Source organism: Perognathus longimembris, chromosome 11 (genome assembly GCF_023159225.1).
Source record: "Perognathus longimembris pacificus isolate PPM17 chromosome 11, ASM2315922v1, whole genome shotgun sequence".
Taxonomy (NCBI): Eukaryota; Metazoa; Chordata; class Mammalia; order Rodentia; family Heteromyidae; genus Perognathus; species Perognathus longimembris.
Genome location: NC_063171.1, coordinates 26,069,875 through 26,091,430, shown reverse-complemented (window position 1 = coordinate 26,091,430; position 21,556 = coordinate 26,069,875). Strand labels below are relative to the sequence as shown.

Below are 21,556 nucleotides of genomic sequence, written 5' to 3'. Positions count from 1 at the left end.
CAGCCCAGGAAGAAAGTCCTTGAGACTCTATCTTCCATTCACCAGCAAAAAAGCCATGCTGGGAGCATGGCTCAAGTGGTAGAGCTCCAGCTTTAGACAAACAAGCCAAGCAAACTTAAGGCCCTGAGTTCAAGTCATAAAGTCTATCAATTGAAAAAAAATCCCTTATTTTATAGATTTGCCTTGGGTTAATTCACATAGAAGAATTTGAGAGGAAAGGACTATAATTTGGAAAATGGGAGAAGGAACCAGTTGTATCATAATCATACTAAAAAAATTGAAATGCTTTTCCTCAGCTTTATGTGGAAAGGCCTGTTAGTCTCTTCTGAGGACAGGGACACCATGGTCAGCCAAAGGGGGAGCACTGGTGTAGAGTAGCTGGGCTGTGTGGATGCCGGCCTGAGAAAAGCAACTTGGGCTCGGCCAGAGTTTAGTTAACAAGGCAGTCTCACCTGATGACTTGGGAGGACAGAGGTTTTCTGGGAAGACAGACTTCCCTTTATGGAAAATCTGAAGCTTAACAGCGAGTTCCTGCATGGACTGCGCTAAGACCCTTGTTAAGGGCTATGTCCTAGGCTGAAGCTGGCTCTCAATGTGTCAAGAAGAGGCACTCACCTGGCACCAGTGGCCTGTTTCAGACCTCTGGGACCACCGATCTTCATAGCTTTCTCTTCCCCTCTCTATTCCCTGCCCTAGATCTTGCTGTGGTAGGCACTGCCTGGGTAACAGAAGAGACGGAGACCTCCCTCGATGTGGAGTGGGAGAACCCCCTGACTGATGTGGACTACTACAAGCTACAGTATGGCCCCTTGACAGGGCAGGAGGTGGCCGAGGTCAACGTGCCCAAGAGCCGTGACCCCAAGAGTCGATATGACATCACGGGTAAGAGCTAGCACTGGGAAGGTGAGGGGCTTGTTATGGGTGTTGCAATAGGGGTGGTGCACACAGGGTCCTAAGCCTTAGAAATCACAGTTGCACCCCCAAACTGCCAGATGTGGGGCCTACTTGGAAGGCCTTCAGAGGCTGCTCTGGAATCCCAGAGCACTCCACTGGGAGCACAGTTCCAAAATGTCCTCTGTAGTCAGTCCACTCTCTTGTCTGTGGATTTGATGGTATGCAGACATTCCCTTTGGAGGACTCTCTCTTTCTCTCTCTCTCTCTCTCTCTCTCTCTCTCTCTCTCTCTCTCTCTCTCTCTGTGTGTGTGTGTGTGTGTGTGTGTGTGTGTGTGTATGTGCTGGGCTTGAGGTGGGGTCTTCTTGGTCATCCGGCTCAGATGCCATAATTGGAATTCAGGAAAGGGGATGATGGCTGGAATAGGTTTTTCAAATACAATTTTCAGGGACCTCTTTAAGAAAAAGTAACATGTAGTTGTGAATACCCAGTTAAGCACAGGGCTTTGGAAAAGGCTGGGGTAAATGAGGGGCCTTGGGGAGGGGTGAGGGGCTCATGAACTTGATAGTAAATCCTTCTCTTGGGCCTCATTCTGCTGTCCGCTCTCTCAGTTCCTTCTTGAGAATGAACATCACTCATGCGGGGGTTTGTGTTCAGTTTGCCTTTGGAATCTGAATATTTGTGCCATGAAGAACAACCATTCAAGCTTCATGCAAGAGAAAGAGGAAAGAGGAAAATAAATCTACAAAAATTATTCCTAATAGTTACAATGAGGAGGTAGAAACTTTTGAGGGAAGATGATTGCTAGAAGCAGGGAATTGTGGAGGCTAAAAATCTGGGAAATAAGTGCTAGATGGCCCAGCCAGAGACAGCAGGTCTTTGGACTTTATGCCTCCCATTCTAACCCTCTTCTGACCATGAACCCTTCTTCCATGAGCTCTCATGCTCTACCCAGACAGCTCTTCATCTGCCTACCCTGTTAGTCTTGTGCAGAAAGAATAGAACCCATCTGGCCCTCACCCTAGAAATTCAAGGGCGAACAGGGCTGGGAGTGGGGGTCTGGAGCCTTGTCCTCACATTCACTGGCTGCTTGTTTTTAGGTCTGAAGCCTGGGACTGACTATAAGATCACAGTTGTCCCCATGAGAGGAGGCCTGGAAGGCAAGCCGATTCTTCTGAATGGCAGGACTGGTAAGAGCTAGTTTGTGGCACTGTGAATATTTAATGTTTTTACTCTCTTGTTTTTCTTAGCTGACTCTTGTCTGGGTAAAATTCTGGCACTTATACGTAGTGTTTTTGTCTTTTCATGTCCAGACAGCTACATGGGGAGGAGGTCAAAGGAGAGGAGGAAAACTCTTATTTCAAACTTTTCTTGCCATAGAAAATCTTCCTTGGGGTCTCAGAGTCAAGGAAAAAGACAGATTTCTGACATATTTCTATTTATTTGAATGGTTCTACACTCAGGCAGTCTGCTATGAAAGGTCAAGGGATGTTAAAGACCCTGGTATGGGTATAGTTAGAATTTATATATTGAGAACATTTATGACAAAATGCTATAAGTCAGTAGTTTGTGATTGATCAGTCAGGATGGAATTGGAAAGCATATGTATGACTTCAGTTAGCCTGCGTTGAATTGTGAACATCTTGAAATGACTCTGTGCTCCTTGCCCACCCAGGACAGAAACTGTAATCTAGACCACAACAGAACAGGTGGAATATAATGCTTAGAGCCAGTAAAGGAGGTATCTTTGAATACCGAGTTTCCTTTATTAGTGACTTAGTTCTTCACAGCTCAGTGCTAGAGATAGCTAGCTGAATGAGTAAGGATGATGTAGGGTGAAAATTGAACTCCCTATTTCAGCTGCTTCACAGTGATAATGTCAACCTATTTTTTGCGGGCTCTGCTACATCCATGCTTCTCAACAGAAGCCTCTATGACCATGTTAGAAGTCAGCCATCTCTGCCTGAGTTCCTAGAGCATTTAATTGCCATGTGGCCTTGAATGGCTAGTTAACCTTTCAAGTATATTATCCCAAGTAAAATATTAACACCCAGGAAGTGTTTTTTTTACTGTCAATTATATATCCTCAAAGATGGATGAGATTATTTTTTATTGGACTGCAAATAAGTCTGTGTGTTCTACAAACATAAAGTGAAAAGATACTGTAATTTCTAAGGTCAGAAAATACTGTCAAACTTGTCTAGACTGTTCATTAATTTAATAGAAAACAGGATCTGTTTTCTCCAAAGGTTTTTTGCATCTCACAAGATGGAAAAAGGCGGCAGAATTTAAGAATAATATAAGCACATTCAGGGATAAGGACACAGTTCAGGATTTTCCATTTAACAAGTCACTCAGTGGAACTTGTTAAATTGAACCCCTTGAGACAGAAGGATATGTAAATAAAAGTTTATTGAGCTGTTACAGCTGCTAGCCAGAAGGACAGAGTTGGTCCTTGGATAAGTTCCTCTAACTACTACCAGCAGCAAGGCAATTGGAAATATGCCTGAGGGGACTAGAGCCAAGGATAATTTTAGACAGCTTGGTGAAGGAAAGCATAATTTCTTTACATTGACTATAGATGAAAGGTATGGGATTATGCGAAGCAGGGAGAGCTTTGGGTTAGAAAGGCTAGTCATAAGACGTGCTTGTTGCTTCCTCCTGGTGGGTTAACAGTTCTGGAAGTTTATAAGTAGACTGGGCATGGTGGTCCGGGAAGTGAAGGAATTGTAATTGGAGTCAAAGTTTCCACATACATTCAGGAATGTGACAAAGTCTTACTTTTGTTTACCCATAGCTATTAACTGATTAACTTCACTTATCCCTTACCCTCTCTAACGTTCAACCTTTGTAATTCAATTTAGCACATCTCAGGATTTTTCTTTTATCAACCTAATATCAATGGGACAATGGGAAAGGGACAAGGCTGACAGAAAATCCTCCTCAAACACAAATAAAAGTGTAGAATGCCTTGTTGAAAGGCACAGCTTCAGAAATGGGTCAAGTTCAAGAGCTGGGAGCTGAGGCTGGCTATGTCTTCAGAGGGGGGAGGCCTGGACTTCTCCATTGCTCCTCACAACCCCACTTTACATGGAAGACCATGCATGCCAGGACAGGCTGTACACGCCTGTCACCCTGATACTGGGAGGACTGAAGCAGGGATGTTGGGGAGAAGGATGGCAAGTCCTTAGTCTGACCCCAGAAAGAATTCATGGGTGGTCACACAGGGGAGTCTTTAGCAGAGTGTATTTATTTAAGAAAGAATCAACCATAAAGCAGTAGTACACTCCCAAAGGAAATGGTGAGAGTGTTTGCTTGGCAAAATGTACCCAGATGTGGCACTGCACCCATCCCTTTCTCCATCTGTCTACCCCAAGTCAGAAGGATGGAGAGTTCAAGGCCAGCCTGGACTACATAGTGAGACCCTCTTTCAAACAGAAAAAGAAACATAAGGAAGGAAGACTGTAAGTAAGAGGCAATGACATAGTCTCCAATGCTTTCCTCCTCAAGCTCCTTCATGTCCCAAGCTGAACTATCAACATTCAGAACTCATGTAGAAATCACCTAACATGAACACAATGGGAAGAAAAATAACAACTCTCTCCATAATTTGAGTGACTGCTGTGTCCTACAGGGGTTCTCCAGGCTGTAAAACTTCATAAAAAGTATCACTGGTCCTTCTAAGAGTATTGTTCACATAGCAGGTTCTTGGGAATTGCTTTTGCTGACAGCAGTGACTGCATACTTGGGCTTGCAAATATCCCATGAATAACAAAAAGGAAGATAAAAACTTAGCATCTATGTCTCCATTTTGCATCTCTCTCCTTTCCTCTGAGCCATTCTCTTCTAAAGTTACTTTGAATTCCAGAAACAACAGGTCTGATGGATAAATATCTTGTGACAAGAGTCAAATCTATCCCCAGACTCCTAGTGACCAGGCCTTCCTGACCAATCCTGAGATAAAGATCCGGCACATCACAATTGTACCGAGACTGATTAACTATGCCTGTATCTTGTCCCTTCCTTACATAATCATATCTGTACCTTGAAGACTGACTTGGGAACAATGAACCCCTCTTCCTATTCTTCCCAATGTGGCCACATTCAATTAAATCTCCTTTCTTTGCCTTTTATCACTACTCATCTCTTCAACTGGCATATTGGGATGGGTGCCAAGTTTAGTCTTGCACAACTCCTGGAGCTGGAGTTCTTGCCCCCAAACTCCAGTATCATAAGTATTGTTATTGCTACTTTACATATGAGAAAATGAATGCTTATGAAGTTTAAGTCACTTTGAGTGGCTGAGCTGCCACTTGGATCCAAATTCAAATGGAGAACTTTTCTAGACGTAGAAGCAGAGAAGAATAACAGCAAGAGGGATTAGCTACTCTGAAAAAAAAATCCCTATAAATGGCACTTTTTGAATAATTGTGTGGCCACAATGGAAAGAAGTCTATGTAAACTCAACCACGAGATACAGAGGTACAGGAGGAGCCTGCTCTGTGAACTCACCTTCAGATGGGTGGCATAGGTCCATTTCGGCCCTCAGCTTCATATCTCTATAGAATTTATGTTTTGCACAATTTTCCTATTGCTCAATAGATTGATTCACAGGTGACCACCATGAATGTGCAATATTCAGGTTCTGCAATTTCAATCTCTTTGAACAAGGCTTACTTTTATTCTAACATATATACTCAGTGGTGAATTGCCTACCAAATCATAGAAATTTTACCTTGAATCTCTCTGATCTTGAATGGCCTGAGAAAGTTCTACCAGAGCTGCCCATGTCTGGAAAGTAGGAAGTTACAGGTGTAAAGTGAAGAGGAAGTTGGAGCCTGGCCATTGCAGCTACTGGAAAAAGTATTTAATGGACCTCACATCCTTGGCAGAGAGCAAGGTTTTGTCTTGCAGAGATGGTCTTTTCCAGCAATGTGCCATATTATATTGTGGGGGATCCATCTCTGAGGTCTCCACATTTGATTACTATCCTTGGTATAACCTGAGAATGGTCATGGAGAACAGTTTTGTGAAGAGATTCCTTATGGCTTAAGTAATAAAGCAAATGAGAGAAAGGGCACTGGAAAGGGGCAAATAACTATGTTCTAGGTTGGTTCTGAGTCTAATTGGCTCTGTGAGCTTGGAAAAGTCACAACTCCTTTCTGGGCTAAACTTCCAAGTCTCCTACAACCCTGCATCATATCCTTCTATAGTTAGTTTCTATTCTTCACTGCCAGGAAGCCTTTTTCTGGCTCTACTCTTACCAAACCCAGGCCAGGAAGTCATCCCAAGGGTAAATCAGCACCCAATTAAAGAGAGCTGTGAGAAAGAGGGGCTTTTCTTGCTGGCCAAAGAGGAGAGAATTGGGAGCTATGTCTTACAAATCAACTTCTCAACTCTGAGGAGTAGATGGGCTACAGACCTAAAATATGAATGATAAGGGAGAGATATAGGCTAATATAGAGGAGGAATATTCATGACGTAACTGGAAATGGGTAGAGATGTTCCAGGAACTTAGAGGCCATCTCCTTTTCTTTTTGTTTTGTGGTCTTGTGTTTCCTTCATGGAAGCTGGTAGGTCTCTGTCACCTTGCAGATGAAGGAGAGAGACTAGGAAAGCCTATGTGTGTACTATAGTTTCGAAAAAAAAAATTGTCAAAAGATCGCCATGTCTACATGTAGAACTGAATAGAAAAGGACCCAGATTTTAGGACAGCAAAGGAGGAAGGCACAATATGAAGATAGCAATGACAACCCTTTCTTTAAATCCTGTTCCAGTTATCTCTTGGGCATCTGCAACCCAAGTGAAGAATCAAGAGTTTCAGCAAAAGTGGCTTTTGAGCCCCTGAAATGTAACCTAGGCAACTGCTATTCTCATGCCTTACATGGAAGAAGTGTTTTCTATAGAAAATGACTGGGATAATCAAAAGATAATATACTACACATCTAAATCTCTAAAATTAGAGATTTTAAAGCCAATTGGGAGAAAATAAAACTAAAGGGCTTATTTCCCTTTGTCCCTGGAGAACTCTGAGACTTGGTAGAAAAGGAGCTCCAGTGCTGGTGACTGTTTTCTCCAGCAGGCCATGTGGATATGATGGATTTCTTAGCATACATCAACAGCTCTGATCCTGTGAAGCTACTGATCTGTGCTCTGGGCCTGGGAGCTATGGGGGAAAACACTATCTGGGGCAGGGAAGGGAGATGGGAGATACTGTTAAGATCCTAGTTTGTGCAGATGTGACTCACTTTGGAGAAAGTAAGGGCCAGGGACTTCAAGTGTGTGTGTGTGTGTGTGTGTGTGTGTGTGTGTGTGTGTGTGTGTGTGTGTGCGCGCGTGTGTGCTGGTCCTGGGGCTTAAACTCAGGGCCTGGGCACTATCTCAGAGCCTCTTTGTTTTCAAGGCTAGTGTTCTGCCACTTGAGCCACAGTGCCACTTCCAGCTTTTTTCTAAGTAGTTTATTGGAGATAAGAGTCTCATGGACTCACCTACCCGGTCTGGCTTTGAACCATGATCCTCAGATCTTGCCTACTGAGTAGCTAGGATTACAGGCGTGAGTCACCTGTGCCCTGCTAGTGAGAGTATCATGGTACTCTTCTCTCAGCCATACCTTTATAACTCCAGTTCATTACTAATTTCTCCAGATCAAGACAAGTGCCTTTGGAGGGCTCTCCACATCCTTTCCTTAGAAAATGCAGAATTATTTCTTATGAAGAAAAGACAAGAGGGGAGAGGAGGAAATCCTCCTTATTGTTGTGCATGTGTTCTCCTGAATGCTCTATGAGCCTGCTCCTGCCTCTGAAGCCCAAGTTGGGGCCCTGTGTGTGCTTGCATCCTGCCTGTTCACTCTCCTCACAGAATGTGTCCCATTCTATCAGCGAGGGATACCCAGTGTCCCAGAGGCAACAGGCCTCTCCTCATTCGTCTCGTTCTACTGCTGTTGGATTTCAGATTATAATAACTTTTCACAGCATCCTTCAGTTTACTTACAACCCATGATCAGAAGTAACTTCATAAGAATTGATTAATGGGGGCTGGGGATATGGCCTAGTGGCAAAAGTGCTTGCCTTGGATACATGAGGCCCTGGGTTCAATTCCCTAGCACCACATATACAGAAAATGGCCAGAAGTGGCGCTGTGGCTCAAGTGGCAGAGTGCTAGCCTTGAGCAAAAAGAAGCCAGGGACAGTGCTCAGGCCCTGAGTCCAAGCCCCAGGACTGGCCAAAAAACAAACAAACAAAAAAGAATTGATTGATGGTGGTGCTACTTCGGATACAGTGGTATAAAACAGAAATGGGTGGTGTGATAGAAAGGGAAGAATATTGGCCTGTATTCCAGCCAAGCCTTGAGTTCATGATCCTTCTTCCTTAGCCTCTAAACTGCTGGGATTTCAGGCATGCATTATCATGCCCAGCTTGTTTATTTATTTTAAAAATAGAGAGCTGAGCATGTTGGCATGCACCAGTAATCTCAGCATTTGAGAAGCTGAGGCAGGAAGATTACGAGTTTGGGTTAGTCTGGGCCACATAGCAAGACCCTGTTGGAAAAAAAGCAAAAACAAAAGTAAAAACAACAGCAGCAATAACAACAACAAAACAACTTCAAAAAAGCTGATACCAGTTGCTTATGCCTGTAATTCTAGCTACTCAGGAAGCTGAGATGTAGAGGATTGTGGTTTAATGACAGCCTGGGCAATAAAGTCTGACATGCTATCTTCGTAATAACTAGCAAAAAGCAGTGTGGAGATATGGCTCAAGCAGTAAAATGCCAACTGAGAAAGTAAGCCAAGAAAGCACAAGGTCCTGAATTTAAACCCTAGTACTGTTAAAGAAAAAAAATCACCCCCAAACCAAAACACCAAACTCCAAAGCAAATTGGGGGGGGGCATGGGGGAACCCACGGCAAGGCGGGGGAGAGACAGAGAGAGAGACACAGAGAAACACAGAGACAGAGAGGATGAGGGTGAGGGAGATGAAATAAAAAGAATAAAAATCAGAGATGCTTTGGGCATAAGTAGTTTACACCTACAGCTACTCAGGAGGCTGAGATCTGAGAATCAGGTCTAAAGCCAGCCTGCACAAGAAAGTACATGAGTATTCTTATCTCCAATTAACCACCAAAAGCCCACAAGTGCAGCTGTGGCTCCAGTGATAGAGTGCTAGCCCTGAGCACAAGAGCTTGGGGACAATGCCCAGGGCTTGAGTTCAAGTCCCAGGACTGGCACAACAAAAAGTCACAAAAGCAAAAAAAACCAAACACAAAAAAACCAACAACAACAACAAAAAAACCAACCCCAGAGATGCCAGAGCCCTTCTGAAGTGGAATCTCTGGCAGGTACTGACAGGTGCTCAGTGCTGATAAAGTTTGAAAACCTCAACAGTTAACAATGGATTTCTAAAAACATGAGCCGAGGATATATTATTGGGAACCACATGCTCATCTATGATTTGATTGGCCTATTGTTCTAGGGTGACATGGATTTTATTAATTAATTACTGCAAAATGTCATTACATTCCCTAGCATGTAATAGATGTGCAATGAGTTGTGAAACAAATGAACTATGCTTTGAACATCTTTATTTGGAAATAGAAAGAAAAGAACCTTAGAAAGTGTCAGATATAGAAACTATATTTTGGAAGGAATGTACAGGAAAATAAATTTTTTGGGGGGGTGGTGGTCATAGGGCTTGAATTTAGGGCCTAGACACTCTCTCTGAGGTTTTTTTGTCCAACGTTAGTGCCCTATATCACGTTGAGCCATAGGTCCACTTCCAGTTTTCAGCTGGTTAATTGAAGATAAGAGTCTTCCAGACTTTCCTACCACACTGGCTTCAAACTTGCAATCTGCAGGTCTCAGCCTCTTGAGTTGCTAGGATTATAGGCATAAGCCACCAGTGCCTGACTAGAAAAAGTCTTGAATAGAGAAGAATTCTTCTCCTGGAAGAGAAATTTCAGGACTTCAATATGGGTACCTAAGTTATATTCCCAAAGCCTCAATCTAAAAGTTTTCCCTAGTGGGTTCAAGTGATTAAAAAACGGAATGGATTGCTTTGTCCATCAAGGACTCATTCCCAATATAGGGTTTAAACAGAAGCCAGTTACAACCCCCACCGGCTTGTATTGTGTAGACTACTGAACTAGGTCACACAAATTAGGTTTTAAAGTATCTACGATCCTGACCAGCCCATTTTTCCCCCCTTGTGTTTCTTTATGAAGAAATCGATGGTCCAACAAATGTGGTCACTAATCAAGTGACGGAAGACTCAGCAGCAGTCTCCTGGAACCCCGTGAGGGCTGATATCGACAAGTATGTGGTGCGCTACATCTCTCCTGATGGGGAGGCCAAGGAAAAGGCAGTGCCCAAGGACCAGAGCAGCACTGTCCTGACCGGCCTGAAACCAGGAGAGGCCTACAAGGTCTTCGTGTGGGCTGAGAGGGGCAACCAGGGGAGCAAGAAGGCAGACACCAAGGCTCTCACAGGTAACAGAAGAGGGGAAATGCGATTGCTGGCTTCCTGGCAGGGAGGAGATGGATGTGTTGAATCTGGAGGTCATTGACATCAACTGTTTTGTTTGCAGGGGTAGAGGACACTTGCAAAAGTAATTTTGGGTTTCATAATTATGGATTTTTTCCCCCTTTTTAATCACAAATGAAAGAAGCTAGATTTCTTATTTGATACAGAAAGGCATTCTTATTTGTGCTGGAATTCTATATTCAACTCTATCAGAGTAGAGTAACACTTTCTAATTTTCATTTTTTGAGTAGGTAGTTATAATCCTACCTACCCTGGAGTCAGAGGCAGGAAGATCATGAGTCCAAGGTCAGCATTGGCAGTTAGTGTGACCCTGTTTCAAAAGCAAGATAAAAACAAAATGGCTGAAGGCCTAGCTCATTTGGCAAAAGCCTTGACTTCAACCCCAGTACCAACAAACAACAACAAAAAGACACTGAGAATTGGCTTAGAGGAGAATCTGTCTCTCTCTCAGAAGAGGGTTGTGTGAGTAAACACCCCACCATATAGGGAACTATTGGGGTGCGGTATTACCATTGGAGAGATGATAGTCAAGCATGGAGTTGAACTCTGGGAGAATGAAGGCAAAGTTCATGGCCCGTATCTTTATGGAATTCACAATCCTCTGAGTAGAGAATACGATGAAAAAGATAAAATACAGCGAGTTATGTTCTACAGATATCATATTTCCTTGGAGCTGTGGGGACCTAATAAGTGGGTACCAATCCCGTATTAGGGTGGGAGAGGGGTTCTATCAGGCTGTCGAGGAGGTGACACCTGAATGGAGCCTGCAAGGAAAGGGGGAGTTAGAAGTGGGAGCAGCATATGCAGAAGTCTCAGGTAGACCAGTGGGGCAGGATAGGTCATCTCAAGTGCTGTTCACAGTGGGCAGGTGGGCAGATGGATAGATGGTGCAGTAGTGAAGGCTGAGGTGGGAGTGTTACTGTCAGCTCAAAGTTTCTGGAGCCATGCCATTTGTCCTTATGTGACATGTGTCTGTCATACAGTCTCAACTCTGTTCTTTAAGGCTAGTCTTTGCACTTGGCTGTGTATTTCACTTAGCTGGTTTACCAAGCCTAGAAAAGTGGGGGTATGCAGGTTTGGAATGCCTTGCTTCTCAGAAAGTTTAGCCTTACAAGGAATTGATTTCATCAATCAATCAGTTAATGTGTGTGCACGTGCTGGTTCTGGGGCTTGAACTCAGGGCCTGGGTGCTGTCTCTGAGCTTTTTTTTCCCCTCAAGACTAGTGTTCTACCACTTCTGGCTTTTTTTTTTTTGAGTAGAGTTAAGAGCTTCTCTTTCCCGGCTTGGCTTTGAGCCATGATCCTCAGATCTCAATCTCCTGAGTATCTTGGATCAGAGATATGAGACATTGGTACCTGGCTCTAAGAGCTTATTTTAAAAACATAGCAATAAAGACATAACTTCTAACTTTATACCAAATTGCTTGGGTTTTGGACTTGCTAAGGGTTTACATTTTTGAGGAGAAAGTAATTATTCATACCTCATAAGCACGTACTGTGCAGTGTCACTTAGTATTCATCCTAGCCTGTGAGGGAAGTGGGTGGTAGTGATGTTTCCTTTGTTGTAGAGGTGAGGAGACAAAGACTTACATTACACAGCTTGTCCCAAGTGAGAAATGGTGGAGACCATGTTCTAACCCAATTTACCCATCTAGAGACTCAGGCAGATTCTACAAGTAGGACTTCTTTTTCTAGGTCAGATCACAAGCATGAATTTAAAAGTCTCCTAGTTCCTCACCAGAGACATGGTATTTTATAGAGAAATAACTGACAGCTCCTACCCATAGGATATTTTCTTCCCAAAGAACATACTAGAACAGATGGAGAAAATTATTGAAATATACTTGCCTTTAGGTACAAGGAATTAGGAGTATATTATATAAATCCAGGCTAAAGGAAAAATTAGTATGAGAGACAAGTTCTTTTTATCCAAAAGCAACCTACAGGTAAAGTTCACAGAATGTTTCTATGTGTTAGCTTGGTCTGAAAACTTTACTCATTAAGTTCATTGACTTTTTGACCAGTTGTTTAATGAAAACCTCAAGTTCTCTCAACCCTTGGCATCATAGCCGACTGTAGTATATTGAATTCTTGGGCTGTGTATGTGCTAGTCTTTCAGGAACTTGTGGGGTGTTAAAAGCTATCTTCTTCTTTTATATCTTTCTTAAAGAACTTGACAGCCCAGCAAACCTGGTGACTGACCGGGTGACAGAGAACACGGCCACTGTCTCCTGGGACCCAGTGGAGGCTGACATCGACAGGTATGTGGTGAGCTACACCTCTGTTGATGGAGAGACAGAGGAGGTTCCAGTGGAGAAGGAGAAGAGCAGCACCGTCCTGACAGGCCTGAGGCCAGGAGTGGAGTACAAAGTCTATGTGTGGGCCCAGAAAGGGGACAGAGAGAGCAAGAAGGCCAACACCAAGGCCCCCACAGGTAACCAGACAAAGGTGGTTAACTGGGTTTGAATCTTGAGTGGGGAATTGTGTGTAAGATATCAGAGGCTCTGGCCTAAATGAGAGACTCTACAATTAGAACCCTGTGTTTTTGTTTGTTCGTCTTGGCGCTATGGGGTTCGAACTCAAAGTCTGACGCTGTCCCTGAGCTCTTTTGCTCAAGGCTTAGTACTCTATCACTTTGAGCCACCATGCCACTTCCAGTTTTCTGGTGCTTAATTGGAGATGAGAGTCTCACAGGCTTTTCTGCCCAGGCTGGCTTTGAACTGGGATTCTTAGATCTCAGTCTCCTGAGTAGCTAGGATTACAGGCATGGGCCACCAGCACTTGGCTTGCAATTAGAGTCTTAATGATGTGAGACTGTCAGTGAGCTTTAGGAATGATCTCCGCGGGATGTTCTTCCCTGACAGCCTCGAGCTGCTCATGAAATTGGTCACCAGAGGGAGAATGTCTGGTGTATGGTAACAATGTTTTTAACAGGTTCAGACAAGGTGTTTAGGATTTTGTTGATTCGTTATTTGTGATACTACTTCTAGAGTGTTTGCCAATGAAGTAACTTTTGGTAAAATGGCAAATTGCCTACCTTAACTGACTACAGAACAGATGTTTAACTGGTAATCTTGAAGTGCCATGTGCTTCTAAGAAGACCTTGTCCCTCCTACATTTTAGGAAGGTGAAAGCCATGAGAGGATGCTAAGCTTGTAACAGTGAAGTTCTGGAAATGGGGTAATGGGTGTGGCTTTTCCTGTCAGAGCTTAGGATATTCCCAACATTTTCTTTTCAGATATTGACAGTCCCAAAAACTTGGTGACTGACCGGGTGACAGAGAATACAATCAGTGTCTCTTGGGAGCCTGTGCAGGCCAACATTGACAGGTATGTGGTGAGCTACACCTCTGCTGATGGAGAGATAAAGGAGGTTCCAGTGGGAAAGGAGAAGACCAGCACCATCCTGACAGGCCTGAGGCCAGGCATGGAGTACAAGGTCCACGTGTGGGCCCAGAAAGGGAGCCAGGACAGCAGGAAGGCCAACACCAAGGCCCCCACAGGTAACAGAGCATGTGTTACTACTTCATCATTGCCGAGTTTATCCTCTGTCTAGGTGAGTTTTCCTGATTTTGACCTTGGCAGACAAAAAAGTTTTGTTGACCAGAGACTGGTAGTCCCTCCATAAACAACAACAACAATAACAACAACAACAACAACAACAACATACCCCTCACTTCCTTTGAATAGATTCTCCCATAATTCATATCTCATAATGTGGTATCCAAATTTTGGTCTTTAAAGAATGATGCTTATTGCTCCTAGTCCCTCATTCTTCTTTGGTCTCATGGTTGTGAAGACACTAAATTCTTCATCTGGGTAAAAAATAAATATGATGAAAACACAAACAGCAATTAGACTGGGTGAGTCAGACCGGTGGATTGTATTCCAAAATTAATCTTTGTTTATTTTTTGGTTTTAAACTGCTCACCTGTTAAAACCATTCCCATGAAGCTTGTGCTTGTTTCTGCCTTCTGGATGAATTTTTTAAGACAGAAATAATCGCAGTGTTTTGTCAGCTAAAATTAAGCCAGTATCTAGTTCCCCAAATGCCAATTTTTTTTTTTTAGTAACGAAAAATGTCTATTTCTGTGTAAGAGCCCATCCTTCATTTACAGTTTGCCATTTGCATGCTAACTGCCTGTGTGGGAAGGGAAACTCAGTGCCTCTTGTGCCTTCCTTTTTGTACTTCAAGCACTGTTCTTCCAGCTTGCTAAGTGCAATTTTGGATGCATTTGTGTTTGGCACATCTGGGAAATATAAGTTGAGGGGTGGCTATACTCAAGCATAGGAGAGACTTGAGGAGAAGCCAGGTGTCAGGAGGAAGAGTTTGAAGGATTAGAAGGGGAGATAGGTGAAAGGTCAAGATGGAAGGAAATCCAGGGGTCAGAAGAAGAGAAGTCAGGGATTAAAGGAAGACAGGCCAGGAATCATGGAAAGCTTTCTTTAACTTTAGCAGTGAGGGCTGTTTGGAGCCTGAAGAATGTTCGAGCTGTCTCTTTCTTTCATAGAGCAGTTTTGTGTTTTCCATTGGGAATCTCTCAGGACAATGATCCTGTGGGCAAATGCCTATCTCCTCTGGTCTCTTGTTCCCCTTCTTTCTATCCAGAGGATATCAGAGGATTCTTGCCAGAACTACTGATGGAGTTGCTAGGTGGTCTTTTTGGTAGGACAATCCCATGCAACCCTCTGTGCTTGGCCCACATCCAGTCCATGCAGAACATACAGGCCTCCTTTGCCCATTCAGCTGTATGTGTACAGGCTTTTTTCAATGCTGTACCTTCTCTTGTTTGGCATCAAGCAACAAGCCATTTTGTCACCCCTTTCATATTTGAGTCATGTGTTTAAAAAAACCCCCAAACAACCTGCAGTGTTCCCTACACTTCAAAAGGGATTTCTCCACCTTTTGACTGTTGACATTCTGAGTGGGACAATTCTTTGCTGCCCAGGTGTTCCTTGGGCCATGTAGGATGCTCGGCAACATCCATTAGATGCCAGTAGCCTGTCCACCCTCCGTTGACATTGCTAATCACCCCTCTTGAGATTTCTTGTCTACACTACACACTACACATTCTGTGCAGGATCCTACTGAAATTGCTTATTTAAGGATTGGGTCCCAATCCTGGGACTCATAGTGTAGTTCTGTTTGAACAATTCCAACTGGCTCAACTTACTGACATCTCCAACCTCTTTCTTTGAAGTATTAATATTTGCTTTATTTTTTTCATTAAAAATATTATCTGTATAGAGTTGTACACAGGAGTTGCTATTCAACCAAGCAGTTTATGAATGTGGCACATCTTGATGTCACTACTTTCAACACTCTCACCCATCCATCCCAACCCACTACTTCCCTCACTTTTCTTAATTTTGTAGGCTGGAGATGGCTGGTTAGCCCAGAGTAATAGAACAATTGAGCCAGCCTTGGTTGTGGGCCAGGGGTTGGAATATAGATATCAATATTCCTAGATACAAAAGCCTAAATGAATGTATATAAAAGGACCTTTGAGCAAATAACTTAAGGGAAATGAATTTTGTAAGAACTGTTTAAGTTTAAGGAGTGACACTATTTTTTGTTGTGCAATACAGTTTTGAGTATCTCAGACATATGTAGTAGAGTGGAGCATCAAACTGATAGCATTGCTACAAAAGAGTTCATAGTCATTGGACGTCTAAGAATAGACATAAGAGACATACTATTCATACATATGCTACAACAGTATGCTACAACAACTCTATAAGATATAAATTAGTAATATCTTCCCATTTGTATGTCTTTCCCTCTAGGGAGGAAATTGAGGGACAGAAGATAGTTTACCCTTGATTACACTTTGAATTACAGAGTGACTATTCTGTGGTTTCGAAGATGCAAATGTTGGCATACTTTAATGTTTTTAAATGTTCCTTTACTTTTGTTTGCTTGTTTGTGACATTGTCTTATTAGGTTCCCAGACTGGCCTTGAACTTGAAATCCTCCAGCTTCCCCTTCCAAAGCACAAAAGATTACAGGAAACACACACAACTGGCACAACGTCCCCTTTCTTAATTTAAATATTTTATTATTCTTGCTTCTTTTTTGGTGGTACTTTGTTTGAAATCCTGGTGTCCTACAATTTAATAAAGGCACCTAACCCTTTTATATTTTAAATAGTTGTTCTAATAGGTCTCACTTTTTGTCTGGAGCAGCCTGGACCATGATTCTATATTTATACATCCCACGTATCTCTGTAACATAATTTTTTTCTACTTCATTTTATATTCCTTTACAGATCTAAGCACAGAGATATGTACAATAGCTATAATACCTTGATTTTATAAATATAGAAGTAAGTGAAGCAGCGTACAAAAGGTCAGAAAACAAGTCAGCAAATTATGCAGGTAGATGTACTCCTGGAATATTAATGTTTGAAAAAGCCTGAAAGTCAAAGTAATCGCAGAATTTAGAAGTGAAGAGGCTGAGGCACAGGGGGAGGCAGCTAAGTTCCTCAGAGTCCGAACTGACTGTTGGCAGAGCTGGGGTAAGACTCATGGTCTGATGACTGAAGTCTAAGGTGTCTCCTGCCCCTCATCTCTACCTGTCAGGCTGGCACTAGAACCCAACACCTCTCACTCCTTCTGTTGAGTTAGTCTCTGTCCATGAAACAACTGAAAACCAAACATAAGATGATGAAACCATGAAACCACGAGAACAGGAAACTCTTACAGGCTAAGAAAATGTTCTCTCCCGGTTGTGCCTGTTACTAGAGTTTATTGATCAGCACTTTCTCTTGTAGACATTGACAGCCCCAAAAACTTGATGACTAAGCAGGTGACAGAGAACACGGCCACTGTCTCCTGGGACCCAGTGGAGGCCGACATTGATAGATATGTGGTGCGCTACACCTCTGCTGATGGAGAGACCAGGGAGGTTCCAGTGGGGAAAGAGAAGACCAGCACTGTCCTGACAGGCCTGAGGCCAGGAGTGGAGTACAAGTTCGATGTGTGGGCCCAGAAGGGGGCCAGGGAAAGCAGGAAGGCCAACACCAAGGCTCCCACAGGTAATGAACATCAGAGTTTGGGAAAGCAACCCCTTGTCATGGTAAGCCTATGGGAAGACATGTGATTTTCCTACTCTCACCTTTACCCACACCAAAAACCAACAATCTGTAAAAAATCAGGATGTTAGACTTTTCCTGGTGGGTATGAAGCCCGTTGTAAAGTGGTCAGACCATCCCATTCTCTTCAGTGTCCTTTAATACAGTATTCTCAAATATAAGCCTCATATTTGGATCTTATACAGGTTCATGGTGACTGGCCACTGCTTTTCCATTGTGTATTTCCTTGCAGTCAATTTCAAAGCATTCTTCTTGGGAAAGAAAAGAGATAAAGAAGCTATGTATGTTATGTTGTGATGTCTTTAGAACAAAGTGTGCTGAGTACTATGTATGCTTCTCTTGGCACTATGTTTTGGGAATTCATCCTTTAGCTGAGATGGCAACAAGCACTTGTAATTCCATCTACTTGGAAGGCAGAGACAGGACTATCTTGAGTTGGAAGTCCAGGAAAAATTAGGAAAAACTTGTCTAAAGCAAATGGAAAACCTTATAAGGGCTGGGGTTATTGTTCAAGTGATTGAGCACTTGCCAAACATCTTCTAGGCCCGGGGTTCAACTTCCAAGAGTGCAAAAAATTAATTTGCCATTTAAAGTCTGTAATTTAATAATTTTAGTATACTCACATTTGCACAACTATTACCAGTGTATAAAAGTTTTTGTGTATGTACCAGTCCTGGATCTTAAACTCAGGGCCTGGCACTATCCCTGAGATTCTTTGCTCAATGCTAGTGATCTACAGCTTGAGCCACAGCTCCACTTCTGGCTCGTTTGGTGGTTAATTGGAGATAGGAATTTCATAGACTTCTCTGTCTGGGCTGGCTTCAAACTGTGGTCTTCAGATCTCAGCCTCCTGAATAGCCAGGATTACAGGAATGAGACACTGGTGCCTGTCTTATTTAGATACATTTTGCCACCATAAAGAATCTCATGTCTATTCCCAGTCATGCTATATGCTTAGTACCTCCATGAAGTAACAACTACTCTGTATTAATTTTGCTTTTCTGGGCATTCCTTTTATGTGGGATCTTCTAATATGTGGCCTTTTGGTACTGACTTCTTCATGAAGCATATTTTCTAGTTTAGCCCTATTGTAGCATGGATCAGCACTTACTTTTATTGTGAATGAGTACTTCATTGTTTAGAGAGGCACATTTGTTTAACCATCAGTCCTTTGTTGAAAATTTAAGTTACTTCCACTCTTTGATTATTAAGAATACCGATGCTAAGAACATTTGTAAGCTTTTGCATATACGAATGTTATAATTTCTCTTAGGTATAATGCTTTGAGGTAGAATTTTCTTGACTATTTGGTAAATCTAACTTTAATTCTTGAGCATGACTGTACTATTTCTAGAGGTGCCTCAAAATTTATTATTCTGCCTGTGTTTACAGATGAGGAAATTTAGGTGTCATCAGAGGCAGCTGACTTGTCCAAGGCTACAGTTAGGCTATGGCAAAGCTGAGATAAAACTCATAGTTTCATGATCAGAGTCCAAGGTGCTTCTTGCCCCTCATTTCTGTCTCTTAGCCTGACACTAGAACCTAGCCCCTCTAACTTCGGCTTTGGTTCCACTGTCTCTGCTGCCTGCCCAAGGTGCCAAGAGTTTTGCCACAGTGACAAGGTCTCTGTCCATGAAATGACTGAGAGGCAGTGTATGAGATAGGTGAACTTGAAGAGCAGAAACCCTCTCAGTTCAAGACAATGGCCTCTCTCTGTGTCTGTTACTAAAATTCATGAGTCTGTACATTTTCTTTTAGACATTGACAGCCCCAAAAACTTGATGACTAAGCAGGTGACAGAGAACACGGCCACTCTCTCCTGGGACCCAGTGGAGGCTGACATTGATAGGTATGTGGTGCGCTACACCTCTGCTGATGGAGAGACCAAGGAGGTTCCAGTGGGGAAGAGGACCAGCACTGTCCTAACAGACCTAAGGCCAGGAGTGGAGTACAAGTTCGATGTGTGGGCCCAGAAGGGGGCCAGGGAGAGCAGGAAGGCCAACACCAAGGCTCCCACAGGTAATGAACATTAGTTTGGGAAAAGCAACACTTGTTTATGGTAAACATATGGAAATACATTTGATTTTCCTTCCTACCCCCACCGTGGGAGCAATCAGTGATTTATGAAATGATCAAGAAGTAGGCTTCTGTACTGATGAAGTAGTCACGTTTTCCCATCCCCAGTTTTCTTTACCACATTATCTCCAAATATTGGTCTAGAACTTCTGTCTTATAAAGATTAATGGTGATTGGTAACTGTTCTGTATTTTCCTTGTTGTCATTTTCAAAACAATCCTCTTAAAAAGGAAGAGCTATAAAGAAGCTATGTATGATGTTACTATGTGTAAGTTAAGTGGTTCAAGGAAATTTTGTGTATTGTTCATACACATACCCCAGTCCTGGGGTTTGAACTCAGGGCCAGGATGGTATCTATAAGCTTTTGTGCTCTAGGATAGCATCCTACCACTTTGAGCCACAATGCCATTTTTGGCTTTTGGTGGTTAATTGGAAATACAAGTCTCATGGACTTTCCTGCCAGGGCTGGCTTTGGACCAAGATCCTCAGATCTCAGCCTCCTGAGCAGCTAGGATTACAGGCATGAGCCATCAACACTTGGTCTGAGGAAGTGGTTTGTGTGATTTCTAGGAGATCACAAGAAGGTTTAATACTTTTTTTTTTTTGCGGAATACATCCTCCTTTGAGTAGTATATATTCTGTTCTAATGATGCTATGATTGAAATTCATCCTTTAGTCAATGTGATGGCACATACCAGGGACAAAGATGACTGGAGCCCAAGGGGCTTCCTGATCCCCAGGTTTGCCTGTCGGGCTGGCAGTAGAATTCAGCTCCTGTAGCTCTCCGGTGATGATGCTCATTTCATAGTCTTGTGCTGGCTCTTTCTGGATCTAACAGTCCAGCTGTGGAGATGGGGCTCTATGTTCATGAAACAACTGGCAAACCACATACGAAATAAGCAATCTGTAAGAAAAAGTAACTCACTCAGATCAAGAGCAAAACAGTCTCTCTTTTATACTCATTATTGGTTTCTACTTATCTTTTTAGACATTGACAGCCCGAAAAACTTGGTCACTGAGCAGGTGACAGAGAATACAGCCACTGTCTCCTGGGACCCGGTAGAGGCTGACATTGACAGATATGTGGTGCGCTATACCTCTGTTGATGGAGAGACCAAGGAACTTCTGGTTGGGAAAGATCAACACAGCACCATCCTGACAGGCATGAGACCTGGTGTGGACTACATATTTGAAGTGTGGGCCCAGAAAGGGTCTCGGGAGAGCAAGAAAGCCACCACTAAGGCCCCTACAGGTAATGGTCAATTTCCTTTATAATGTAACACTTACTATCTTTGACTAAATGTCCATCATTGTAGGTGACCTCAGTGGCATATTGTTATACTACCCACTCAACCCCTCAATTCTTTTAACACATATTTTATAATAAGGTCCCCATTTTCAGCCTCTAATTTTGGCATTTATGATAGTCTGAAGATGGAGCTGTAGAGTGCTTGCATAGCATGTGTAATGCTCCAGGTGAATCTTCAGCCTCGAGAAAAAGCAAAACAACAATGTAGATAATGGTGATTTTCACACTGTTCTAATAGAGGACTTCCTTTTTTTTGGTCAATCTTAAAATCTTTTTCTTGTAACAAAAGACACAAAAATATACAATAGGATATGTGTCCTAGGTATTTTTAGGGAAATGATTTATTGCTTTCTTAGTGAATACATTCTTTGTGTACTGTGGTTCCATTCTGAGGATCCTACTTTTGCAATTATAGACAATTGAAGCTCATAATTTGTGAGTTTTTCCATCTCTGTTTCCTCCTTTGTTAAAAATACCTTATTCAGATGTATTTATAAGGGTTTTAGGTGTGGCTCAAGCAATGGAATGCCTTCTGGGGACCTGAATTCAAACCTCCAGTACCAACCAAAAAAAATCACAAAAGATATACACTTTAAAGTGTACAATTGAGCTAGCTTAGTTTATCTACAGAGTTGTACAATCATTTTCCA

General features: G+C 42.7%; 1 protein-coding gene across 3 annotated transcripts in view; it reads left to right on the top strand.

Moving 5' to 3' along the window:
* The window catches only part of Tnn (tenascin N), a 90,475-nt gene that overhangs the window by 35,004 nt on the left and 33,915 nt on the right, over positions 1-21,556 (top strand). For 2 of the 3 annotated variants that reach the window (XM_048358101.1, XM_048358102.1), the window contains exons 5-12: positions 697-882; positions 1,994-2,083; positions 10,110-10,373; positions 12,599-12,862; positions 13,667-13,930; positions 17,201-17,464; positions 19,280-19,540; positions 20,586-20,849. In XM_048358101.1, the coding sequence (XP_048214058.1) occupies positions 697-882; positions 1,994-2,083; positions 10,110-10,373; positions 12,599-12,862; positions 13,667-13,930; positions 17,201-17,464; positions 19,280-19,540; positions 20,586-20,849 (1,857 nt within the window). The remainder of the gene's footprint in view (positions 1-696; positions 883-1,993; positions 2,084-10,109; positions 10,374-12,598; positions 12,863-13,666; positions 13,931-17,200; positions 17,465-19,279; positions 19,541-20,585; positions 20,850-21,556) is intronic. The other variant, XM_048358103.1, reaches the window with a different exon arrangement.